At 36.2% G+C, this 13,362-nt stretch overlaps 1 protein-coding gene across 1 annotated transcript in view; it reads right to left on the reverse strand.

Moving 5' to 3' along the window:
• Nucleotides 1-13,362, reverse strand: part of LOC149087121 (sodium channel protein 1 brain-like) — a 146,150-nt gene that overhangs the window by 93,367 nt on the left and 39,421 nt on the right. The window contains exons 8-9 of the mRNA XM_089231369.1: nt 11,337-11,475; nt 3,395-3,523 (exon numbers count right to left, since the gene is read on the reverse strand). Coding sequence (XP_089087495.1) covers nt 3,395-3,523; nt 11,337-11,475 — 268 coding nt within the window. The remainder of the gene's footprint in view (nt 1-3,394; nt 3,524-11,336; nt 11,476-13,362) is intronic.

Raw genomic sequence — 13,362 nt, forward strand, 5'->3', positions numbered from 1 at the left:
GTACTCTGATTGGTTCCACATCTCTTTATTTGCATACGCATGTCTGTACCAGTTTTTTTGGCGCTTCAGTTTAGATTATATTACTTGAAATAATCAGTAGAAAGAAGAAAGTTATTTAAGTATTTCATATAAAGCAGGAGTGGCAAATGGAAATTTGATTTCTGCAGCAGGAAAAATTTTTGTAGCAGGGTTTATCCGTTCTGTAGCACTTTAAAATTTTGGAAGCAAATAAAATAAAGTTTTTATATACATATATGCAATAGCATACACAGGATTACTTTTTTACTTTAAAAAACAGTTATCTCAGCTTGGAAGAGAGGGTTACCCCCCTAAGGCACAAAATACAGAGATTTCCTCTGAAAGAAATTTTTTTTTAAATTTTTTTAAATCAAAAAAATTTTGAGAGACTTCTTGATATTTATCTTTTTGCATTCTCTATGATATCAACAAATGAGAGGCTTTTAATATATGTATATAGGTATTTTAGATTTAAAAAATAATTTGAAAATAAGTGTATTTAGATTCACCCTGTGAGTAAACACTTTAGTAATCACTAATTTAAAAAATAAAATCACTACAGGAGAGACTTGAAACAATCATTAGGAAAGCAATTATTTTTATTGTTTTTGCCACTGATATAAGTCTAAGTTGTGCTTTTGTTCTCCAGTTTCAAGCATTTTTGAAAGTTTTATCTTGCTTCTTTTATCCATTTCATATTTAAAATGATGAGTTTTTTTTTATTTCACTCTTGAACATTATCTTAGGGGCCGTTCAAGTATTATGTAAGCAAATTTTTAGCCGTTTTTGGCCCCCCCCTCCCCCCCCCCTTGTCAGCAAAATTTTGTCATCAGCTCTGCCCCTCTGAATCCTAAGTCATATTTTCATAAAGGGTGGTTGCTGACGTAAGCATTATCCAAACCCCCCCCCCCCTGTCATCAAAAGTCAGCAAATCGGAAACCCCCTTCCCCCCGCCCCCCATCGATGATGACATAATACTTGAACAGCCCCTTAGTTTGATTCAACATACTATGAGTTAACTTCTTTTGGTGGGTCATTCTTAGAATATTTATTAGAAATTATAAGAAATTTAATAGTGATTAAAAGCTATAGACTTAAATTATTTTTGACTTAAACTATTAAAATTAAAACTATAGAATAATGATTAAACTATTAGAAATTTATAATAGAATGATTCTATTTTCACAAAAAATTCAATCCGAGTACATCTGTTTTCACTCTCTATTTTTTACTTATTTAGTGACCCTTCTCCCATTTTGTTACTTAGGGATTCTGTCACTTTTCCATGATCAGAGACATCCTGAATTTACCACAGCTTTTGCATCACAACTGACGTGAAGACAGATTAGTCATTGCTGTTTTTCCAGTGCGATATGTTCCTTTGTGAACTTTTCCAGTCTGTTAAAGGATACACAAATGTTTCCTCAAATACAGCCAGTCTGGGAAAATCTGTGCAATTTAAAAAATAATTAATGTAAAGGAGCCGTTCAAGTATTATGTCATCATCGATGGGGGGGGGGGGAAGGGGGGGGGGATAATGCTTATGTCATCAACCACTTTTTATGAAAAATGAAATATTTTTAATGGCACCTTACTCTGTGCACCAAAAACGAGAAAAACCTTTCGATAGTTGTGAGCAATTGAAGTAACATCCCTTCTATTGATAAGTGCCCTACAGAGCCACTTTAGTGATCTCTAAATGTTTCGCGGATCCAAGTGCTCTGGAAATGTACCACGGATCCAAGTGCTCTGGAAATGTGCCATGCATCACTTACATAATCTGAGAATGTGCCGCGAGTAATTTGAGTGATGTAGAACCGCACTGGGGGCCACTTACGTGCTCTAAAACTACGTCACATGTCACTCAAGGGATCTCTAAATGTGTCACGGATCGCTTAAGTGTTCTGGAACTGTGTATCGGGTCATTAAAGTGATCTGAAAATATTCCACGGGCCACTAAATGTTCTGGAATTGTATCATGGGACACTTAAGCAATCTGTAAATGTGCAGTTTAGTTCATTTTTACAAAATTAGGTTTGAAGAGGCAGGCCGCATCAAGTTACCCCCCCCCCCTCCGGGCCATGTTTGGTCCGTGGGCCAAGGCACTTTATGTGATTTATCATTATATGGCTAAGAGGGTGGGTCGCAATGAATTTATTAAAGATAAATTTTTTTTGAGTTCATAGTCTTCAAATAACATTGAAATTAACAGAAATTGATTATAATAACATATAAAGGTATTTTCTTCAGAAATTTCAATTAAAAAAAATACTTTTTATGCATTAAAAAAATAAATTTTTGATCATGGAAAGGGGGCAACAAGAGAACCCCCCCTGTGCCCCCCCCCCCCCGCCTTGTGTACATCTCTGATCCCACCAGTATGCGTTAGGTTTCAGAGGGGGCAGAGCTGATGACGAAATTTTGCTGACAAGGGTGGGGGGGGGGGACAGGGTCAGCGTTTCGCTTACTTTTGTTGACAAAGGGGGGAGGGGTCTAAAATGGCTAAAAATTTGCTTACGTAATACTTGAACGGTCCCAAAGAACACATAAATCAGAGAAGTCAACTTTTTTTTCATAAAAAAAAAATAGCTGGAAACAGCGATTGAAGGGTTTTTCATTGTTCTGCGGATGAGTGGCAATTCCCGCAATTTGACCTTATTTTATACATTATCAGAAGCTAAGGTGCTGAATCCTGGGGAGGGGGCCTCAAGTAAATTCCATTTGTGGCCCCCAAGAAATCAAATTGCGGGAAGGACAAATGATGTTATTGAAAAGTCAGCTTCTATTGTGATGCCACTTCAAAGTTTCTTCACGGAAAATTTTTTTTTGCCGTAAGATGACACAGAATTGAAGAATTTTGGCATTTTTGTAGCAAAACGTAGCAAATGGCCCGAAATTGTAGCAAAATGTAACCGATGTCGGAAATTGTATATAACAGCTTGTAGCAGATTTTCCATCCTTGCATAAAGCTCTTCTCAACCCTACAATATCAACTAAAAAAAAAGCTGATAAAACTGCATGTTAACTGCCTATGTCTTAGAGAAGTAGAGTTAGCATTCTAAGGTTACTGGCATAATACTGGAATTTTAAACATTACATGCAATCAACAAATGTTATTTCCAATCAGAATTTTCATATTGAAATTCAGTATTCAAGGTTTCTGATGTGACAATTTGAATGGCAGATAAGACTGCATGAAAACTGTTATGCACCAAACATCTGCCGATCTTGATGCAAAGCTATTAAAATAATAAAGATATGACATCACAGACACGACTATTCACTTGGAAATACTGGGTGGAAATTTTTTGGAAATTCAGCAAAATTGAAGCATCTATGTGAATAATGGAAATGAAAATCACAAAATAAAAAATACTTTTTTACTCAGAACTTCTTGAAAGGATGTTGCCACAACAGCCAAAATAAGATTCATCAAATAGAAAGAACCAAAAATAACGGCAGGGCCAAAGAATAGCATTGATAATGGTCCACATGCTTGTTTAACCTGAATAAAAGAAGAAAAATATTTGGGTAATACAAAGAATACAGTTGAATTCATTATAGTGATCCCCATTGTTCCATAGAAAACAGATGTAACATTGGGAGATTGTATAACAAAAGTTGAAAATTTTTTTTTTCTTATAAGAAAATTCATATTTGCACAGGAATTTTTTTTTTCTCATTTTGTTATAATGTGATCAGTTACAGTGAAAGTGCATTACAATGAAAAAATTGTAATATTTAATTGCATGTACACAACTTATATACCAACTTATCAAATATCAAAAACAGTTTTAGAAAACAGAAAACATGGTGCAAAATGTTTATGCACAGGGTGCAAGCATATTTTATGTATGCACTCAATAGTAACTTATGGAATCACTGCTTAGGGAAAATGAATCTACTCTATAATATAAAATCACAAACTCGAAAAGGGCCTGTTTCTAAGCAACCAAAATTAGTGACGATTTTATGTTACGGAAATGGGTGACGGAAATCTGTTACGTTTTTGTGTTACGGAAGTCGGTTACGATTTTGGGTCAAATATTCATTTAACTGTAGCACATATCAGGACCCATTTGACCCATCGGGACCATGTTATGTGCATGTACCGAGAGGCTCCTACATCCTACAGCAGAGCCCTCAGGTTGGAATTTAGATGGCGAGCCCCCAAACCAGCTTTTCAGGGGCCCCCTCTGTGGTTAATATATAGTGTGAAAAATCAAAAAGTGATAAGAATCGTTGCGGCCCCTGTCAGCCCTGCCTTTGTGTGTGTGTGGGGGGGGGGGGTCATGCCGAGACAGGGTCGGGGTACCCAGGGGGGCGGGATTGCACGTATAAGTTAAAAGTTTCCATTTCCAGGGGCCCTTGATGGATCTCATTGTTTTCTTGCTGCTTTAGCATTGAAAAATTTGTGATAGCGGAAGCAAAAGATATATCCAGTCCCATAAAATTTGTGAATTCGGTCACGGGTAGTTGCGTGGGTGGGCCTGGATTTTATTCGTTGGTGAAACGAATACAAATGAAAATTTTTCATGGCACTCGCACCGGAGGATGACCAACGAGCTTCCAAGTCAGATGGGGGCCCCATGTTTACAGGTTTCATTTTGGGGGCCCTGGATGAATCTCATTCTTTTCTGTTGTAGAATTTGCAACAGCAGAAGCCCGAGATAAAGCCAGTCTGGGGCCCCACTAAAAGTATGCGAATTGGTGTCCCGGGTAATTGGTTGAGGGCCCTGGATTTTATTCGTTGGTAAAACGAATACAAATGAAAATTTTTCATGGAACTCGCACCAAGGGATGACAGACAAGCTTCCAAGTCGGGGGCCCCCATGTTTACAGGTTTCATTATGGGGTCACGGATGAATCTGATTCTTTTTTGTTGTTTAACATTGTAGAATTTGTAACAGCGGAAGACCGAGATAAATCCAGTCTGGATTCCTCACTAAAAATCTGCATATTGTGTCCTCGCTACTGAATGTAGGGCCCTGGATTTTATTAGTTGCAAAATTGATAAAAATGAAAAATTTTTGTGGCCACTCACAGGTGGGGGGGGGGGGGTCCGGCAAGCTTCCAGGTCAGGGCTCCATGAAAATGTTGACAGTTCTAATTCGTTGCTCCTGGATGTATCTCACTGATTTTTGTTGTTTGACATTGTAAAATTTGCAACACATCGGTAGCCCAAGATATATCCAGTGTGGGGCAGCACTAAAATTCAGCGAATTGAATTTGGGGACCCCCAGGGGGAAGTTTTCTGGGGGTACTTGATGAATCTCATTTGTTTTTTGTTGCTTTATTATTATTTTTATTAAAATTTGCTTCTTCAGTAATCTGGTGCTTTCACACGTCCCTTTCCATAGCACGCTGATGAAGTGGGACGAAATAAACAAGATATGTTGTGAAGAGAAGTAGGGGGGGGGAAGGGGGGTTGGTCGCCAAAGGCAGTAGGAGGGCAGAGTCCCCCTAGTATCAAATAAATATACAAAAACTAGGTAACATATATACAGTAACAAGATACCTCAACTAACAAACATTTAACCAACATCTCATCAACTAACTAGGCAAAACTATGTTTACAGAATAATAAAATATTCATTTTTAAACAATAAATGGTTAGAAAAGAAACAAAAAATTCAACTAGATTAAATAATTTATATGAAGTACTACTACACACACAACTTAACATTACATGCACCTTGTACACATTCCTCTACGGAATTTCTAACGAATTGGCACATGACAGAATATGTGTTTGAGTGAATATGTGGCAGGTTGTGTAGTTGCACTAGTTTTGTATACATGCTGCCATCTGTTTTCCACTTTCTGAAGTAAAGATGGAAATGCTTGAATTTTCATGTTAAGTCAGTAGCATGTTGTAAGTCTACTGGCTCTTTGTGGAGAGACTTTTTCAAATGGTAGAAAGGCTCGCATTAATGCCTCGAAACTGAAAAACCACAGAAAACCAACTTCAGCCAACCACTACTGTGGTGATGGTGGGGTATATAAAATACGGAAAACCAAAAAAAAAAAAAAAAAAAAAACCATCATTCCAAAAGAGTATAGATATACTGCTCCAAAAATATATGTGATCAATCACACAAATGATAACACAAGTTACACACAAATCACAATCTATATATATATATATATAATTGATTTTCTGTGTATGTTCTCCATAGAAATCTAAAATTTTAGATCGATCATTGTCAAATTCTGAACATATACCAAATGGGACCCAACTTGAATGATAGGATACTTTAAAAGTTCGTCAGAGCTGGGTAAAAAACTGTAAGGCAACAATGGTTTCTCGGCCTTAACAATCACTTTCGGAATGTTTACTTTGGTTTCTGTGGTTCCCTACCAATGCGCTCCAGACATGTATATGCCTTTACAATGGTTTGTTACTTCATGTTAAGTCAGTAGCATGTTGTAGGCTCTTTGTGGAGAGACTTTTTCAAATGGTAGAAAGGCTCACATTAATGCCTCGAAACTGAAAAACCACAGAAAACCAACTTCAGCCAACCACTACTGTGGTGATGGTGGGGTATATAAAATACGGAAAACCAAAAAAAAAAAAAAAAAAAAAAAAAAAAAAACCATTAAAAAAACGCCTGTCAGTTTATGTATAATAGTTTATATGCCTTTATAATGGTTTTTGCCACTTTTTCAATCCTCCCAGTAATTGAAGAAAACCCAGGCAGCACCGGGTATTTTTTATATAGCTAGTATCTTTATATTTTCAATATACACTAGTTCAGAATCCCGAAATGGGCAAAAGAAAAAACTGTTGGGCAATAATGGTTTGACGTCCTTAATCAATTCTGGACGTTTACTGCAGTTATATAGTAATTTCCAAACAGTGCGTTTCAGACACGTAACCAACCATCTAACAACAAGGTCACCAAGATAACCGATTCAACCCCCTTTAGACTGACTGGAAGGACACTCAAGTCCCTTGGGGTAACATTATACGTATTATGCATTTTTACCTGTTTTTATATGTTTGTATCAAAATATGCCTGCCTGACACCATGATCTAATGTTTTAATATTATATGAGTTAATATAAACAATTTATGTAAATTTCTGATATAACTTTGGTTCTTGTTCTATTTGTTTGTTTTTTTCCTTTTCTCCCCCCTCTTGCATGTATCCTCCACTCCTCCTCCTTCATAATCAAAATACACTCATCGCCATAAAAATTTATGCACCAAGAAAGAGTTGACCGAATGGAACAAAATTATATGTATGTGAGTACAATGTTGATATTATAAGTGATTGTGTAATTAAAGCACAATAATCATTTGTTACAGGAAAAACCACAAATGAGTGGAGGTTCTAGTACCCTGTTGGGCCACCTCTAGTTCGAATACACGATGTGATATGGGTGGGCATTGAGGCATACAGGTCCCATATGGTGTCCTGTGTCATATCATTCCTCAGTTGCTGTAAGCGCGTCTCTAGTTCAATTAAATTCCTAGACTGCCCAGCTTGCCATCCCAAATGTGCTTGATTGGTGACAAATCTGGGGATCAAACCAACCAAGGAAGGGTGTTAACAGGGCGGAGGCGTTCCTACGACACCCTTGCTCTAAGTGGTTGAGCATTGTCTTGTTTAAAAATGCTTCCTGGGAACCCTGCCATGAGTGGCAACACATGTAGCTGAAGGATGTCTCAAACGTACACTGGGCTGTCATGGATGAATATTAGAGGTGACCAGGTATCATATGCAATGGCATCTCATACCATACCAAATGTGCGAGCGGTGTGTGCCCTGTATAGTGAAGGCAGGATTGAGGTGTTCACCACAGGGCCTCCACCCATGTACACAATTGTCATCACTGCCTGAATTGAAACTTGATTCGTAGTTGAAGATGACCTGGTTCCATTCGATTGCAGTCCAATCTGGTCGAGCTTGATACCACTCTAAACAGAGGCGACAGTGAATGGGTGTCATTGGTAGAGTAACTTCCCTTAATGGGTTACATGCCCGGTTAGAAATATCCTTAGTTAAAGCAGACAACAAGAAGGAAATACAAACTAATTTAGAATTTAATGGTTTGCTTCCTCTATGTAGTATTGCGAATAGACGTGTACATTTTGTTGTATAGGATGCATATAATGGTCTTACTGTTTGTCACCCAGGCCTTCAAGTGTATTTTCACTTTATATTTAATTGTATTATTGTTAGTTGTACCTTTCATGTTGCTGTCACCTTTGCAATTGGTTTTAAGACCAGAGCAATAAAATTTGAATACAAACTAATTTTTTTTCACTTCAATTACTTTATTTTGTTAAATATGTTATCACATTACTTTCACAACTTAAACTTTTAGTTAATTTTCATTCAAGACAAAATATTTCACTGAGATCTCCATTCAAGATTTAGTTCAGTCAAATTGTTGTTATCTCACCCGTGACAGTTCATTATCAGCTGAGAATCCAAGCTCTTCTTGAGAACCCAGGAACTCTAAGTTCAGGTAGTAGGCATGGCACAAGTCCAACCAAGATGAAGGAACGAAGCAAGAAACAAAGCCTTGTAGTTCAGGTCAACGGCAGTCAGCATCCACCAGAGGTCTCCAAAAGTTGGATGAACAGTATGATGATCTCATCACACAAATTTTGGAAGGTGGAGAAGAACTTGGCATCACCATCAGCAGTCAGTATAAATCCTGAAACCACTTGGGGTTTTCACCCTTCAAAAATCGATCAAGAGCGGTAACTGCTTGTCATAGCTGATCTGCAAAACTTTGATTTTTCTTGGAAAAATTGAGACTTGGTTAAAAGCATTTCAACCGGAAATGCCAAGGAACAATAAGATCTATTACAATCTAATCAATAATCTAATTCACAACATTTTTTAGGTATTAGCTTAGCAACCTAAGCAGAGAATGGTAAAACTACCTAAGTGGCAGAGTGAGTAATAGTAGTAGAAGTAGTTGTGGAGAAAAAGCAATCATAACAGTCTATGACCAGTATGTAGGGGGGGGGGGTGTCAATATATTTTCTTTCGGTAGAATGTAGGCCCTATATATGGCCAGTCTCAAAAGTTTAGATAATGCACTTTTCTTAAATAACAAGAAAAATACAGAGAGTATTTATATGTTATCACATTACTTTCACAACTTAAACTTTTAGTTAATTTTCATTCAAGACAAAATATTTCACTGAGATCTCCATTCAAGATTTAGTTCAGTCAAATTGTTGTTATCTCACCCGTGACAGTTCATTATCAGTTCATTATTAATGAACCCTGGACGGATCCTACAATCCATTGGGTTAATATTGGAATGCAATATGTGTTTGTGTATTTGTGTTCTGTTTTTGTCTTAATTAAATTTCAATTTCAAAAAAAAAAAAAAAAAAAAAGAAGTAAAATTATCACGTTTTAATGGATAATCCCTGAAGCATTCTTATATTTATAGAAAAAAAATTTCTACATAAGAACATTTAAAATATTTATAGTGCTGAAAATATGAAAAATGGTTCTCTCTAAAGAGAAAGTTCAGATTTACAAAAATTACAGGCTTTTAATGGCTAATTGACTTTTCCTTTTTTCCTAAAAACTTCAAACACACTATCCTACATGGATCAAATTAAATTTTGTAGGGTTTGAACATCAAAACTGTATCATGCTTCCATGATAGAGCTCTACAAGTCATAAATCATTGAATGCTGCATTTGATTTGCAAACATATTTATTGTATGTATCCCCACTAATAGGATTCAAATCAGGACTCATCGACGGCCAGTCTAAAACAGATACATTTTTGCAATTAAAGATCTCTGTTGTGGTAGCAAACAGATCTTTGAATAGATACATTATAATGTTGAAATGTCAAGTTTGGTCCTCCTAAATCTTCCCCAATAAGTAGCAAATTGTGCTCGAGCATCTCCTTTAAGCATCAGAATTTTGACGACCAAATTTCAAAAGTTAAAGAACTTGACCATTAGAAGCAAATGCTGTTTGTACATTATCAATGCTCTACCTTACCGTCTGCTGAAAACATTCACCTGCAATACGCGAGTTTCATTTTTCTGGTATCACTAAATGTGATGCCTACCCAGTGCCGTAACTAGCCATTCCTGTGCCCCGTGCAAGAATCTGCATTTAGGCCCCATTCGTGGACCTAAATGGGCCATTCTGGGCCCCCTTCCAAATGGGCCCTGTGCGGGTGAACTGTTTCACCTGCCTAATTATGGCATTGTACCTACCAATATGATAACCACTAATTATGATAAATAAGCTATTTGTCTGCATAAAACATGTAATTTCATGCCCATTTCAGTCTCTTTCCCACACCTCTCCTTGAGACAGGCGATTGAATACAAGCTTCTCTGATCTGTCTATGAACTGTATCTGTGAAAATTTTCACTCTAGAATTTTTCATAATTTAATGTAAGGCCATTTTTTTTTGCGTTGAAGCAAATCTTCTAACAGTTTTGTTTTCGTGCAAACTTGTACTGCGCTGTCTACCACAACCAGGTTTTGGCTTTTGAGACACACACACACATTGGGTCAATACATGACAGACACTTAATTTCGACCTACTTGAAGCTATAGCAATGGCTTTTACAGCTTTTCTTTTTGCTTTTAAATTAAGTACTCAAAAGATTTCATCATACAAAATATGGAACTTCAGCTATTTTTTTTTTAATGAAAACCAATCCAATAGCTCTCCATTTTTATACTATCATGTCTCTGATACACCATATAAACGTGATCTTCATAATTTGCATATAATCTGAAATTTTTCTAAACTTTTGAACCAGTTATTTCGAATAATTTTGAGTAAAAAATCCAAAACTTATTTTCTTTAACAATGACCAAAGTTTAAAGTAGGTTTTTGCATTTTGATTAAAAAAAAAAAAAATTGAAATGGTATCAATGTAGTCAAAAATCTATAGTGTCAAAACTTTTGAGATGGAATGTATATTCCAAGTCCCCCAGTACATGTGCTCAAGCTTGTCTTTGTATGATTTGCAGAACTTGCACATCAAGTGGACAGGGTGACACGTTAAAAGCCAAAAAGTCATTGAATCATGAGGATCCACCTGATGCACGAACATCAAAGAGGGTTGTGTCACACCTCTTACATGTGTGTGATGCAGAGCTGTAGTATTGCGTTATGACTAGATCATATTACAGTGAACAAGAAAAAAAAAAGCAAAAGCTATACCTGTACCCCAGCAAGTTAAAGTCCTAAGCAAAGTCCTGATGGGTGCACACTACGCTGCACCCATCTTTACGTCAACACTCATAAAAAAAATAACTGCAATTTTTGAATTAAACCATAGAGAAATATGGAAAAGAACTTACCGCAAAGAAAACTCCTTCCCATTCGTCAAGGGTCATAACCACGAATGTGTTAAAAAATGACCAATGGAAACTGTCAAAAGTTTGATAGAACTGATGAAGTCTTGAAACACGTACACAAACGTAACCACCAGGACATCTCCTATGAATTACATAGGTATACTTTAATACAACCGCAGTTAAAAAAACAACAAAAACTGGATATTACCAAGCTATTAAAGACTACCTATCAAAAAATGTCATTGCTATACATTTTTTAAACTGAAACATTTAAATACTATTAGCAATTTTTATTATTTTATCAAAATGAAATAAAATAGGATTATCTATCCAGATTATTGTATATACAAATACAAGGCCAAAACAGGCAAAACACTCAACAAGGTGGCCAAGAAAAAGATACCAACAACAAATGGATGTCATATATTTCTAAAATACAGCAAATGCAATTATAAAAACTAAAGGCTATATATATATATATACATGATAAAATATAATAATGCCCACACATAAAAAATATGGACCTTACATAATTTCAAGGTTAAATGAAATGTAGCTAGAGATGGCAATTACATTTTCACAAAAACTATGTTAATTCCTCTACAATGCAATAAAAAGATTAGCCTAAATAAATTTACAACTTTTTTGCTCTATGTTGAATGGGTGCACGGCTGCAAATGGTAAACTTCCTTCCTTGCACACAAAATCACGAAATAACACCAGATAGATATGACAGTTTACCATTCTGTGCACATTAGAAACAGGTCTGCATTTCTAAAATAAAAATCAGAAAGACTTGTACACTCATTTATTATATGGTGCACATTCCTGACTTGTCCTTAACAGTTCATTCGTGAACTGTTGTGGACTGTAAGTCAGGTGAACCTGTCAAAGTCACTTTAATTTTTTTGGCAAATTGCTTGAGAAGCAAGTGTGATGTTTTATAGTCAAAATTAATTGAATCATAATTATACAGGTAATTGGCAATGTCTTGTAGATTATAGTTATTAACTAAATTTTAATTTGAAATTATGTATATATTACTGATGGTAAATTTGCCTATTAGGCCTACCATCATTAGAAACATTTTTGCAGTTTGGAGTAATGTGGGGTCCCCCCTTGAGAACGACCTCCCCTCACTGATCCATATTTTTCCAATTTTTTCTCTCAATTTCTTCTCATTTATTTTTATTTTCGACTTCTCATTTTAACTCTAATTTTATAATTTCGAGTTATGTGTATAAAGCTGCCTTTTTAGAGTTATACTCTAGCTTTTGAAGTTCTTCAAATAAATCTGGTTTCTGTCAGTTGCTCTTGTATAATGCTTGTTATATATTATATATATGTATAAAATTAAACATAAATTTCCTCATGAAACTCTTTTGTGTATCAAGGAAACATATTTCCTGGACATTATGCTGAGGTGAACTCAGAAAGAAAAGTTATCTTGTCTCCACTGTAACTCGCCTTCTTGCACATCGGGCAAACATGCTACCATCTACAACTCTGTATAATATCCAGAAAATATCAGTTTCCTTGATATCTTGGGTTGAGAAAAAGCCATCTATAACTCTCTCTACCGTCTCACCTGGGGGCCATTTCCTGAAGTTAAGAGAGGCTACTAATGCCTCTACTTCAGCGCCTCATGCCACAGTGCGTGAAATAAGGGGAAAGCAGGGTCGTGTCTCCAGTGTTGTAGATGGTAGCATGCTTGCCCAGTATGCAAGAGGGCCTGGGGTCAAGTCCTAGTGGAGACAAGATGACTTTTCCTTCCAAGTTCACCTCAGCATAATATCCAGAAAATATGTTTCCTTGATATCTTGGGATGAAAAAAAGTTGTCTGTATTGTACTGTCTCTTTTGTGTATATCAAATCAATGTTGTCTTCAATTGTCCGGAGCTTGAAAATAAAATGAACCAGACAGTGTGATAAGATCTATTGCATACTTTGAAAATAGTTGTTCAATGTCATCTGTGTCACGAACTCTCCTTATGCTTTGGGAACGGGGGTACAATGGTGCTCGAAAGCA

The sequence above is a fragment of the Pholcus phalangioides genome, unplaced genomic scaffold (assembly GCF_987345545.1).
Source record: "Pholcus phalangioides strain wild (caught in Gottingen) unplaced genomic scaffold, Ppha-v1.0 ptg000004l_1, whole genome shotgun sequence".
Lineage (NCBI taxonomy): Eukaryota > Metazoa > Arthropoda > Arachnida > Araneae > Pholcidae > Pholcus > Pholcus phalangioides.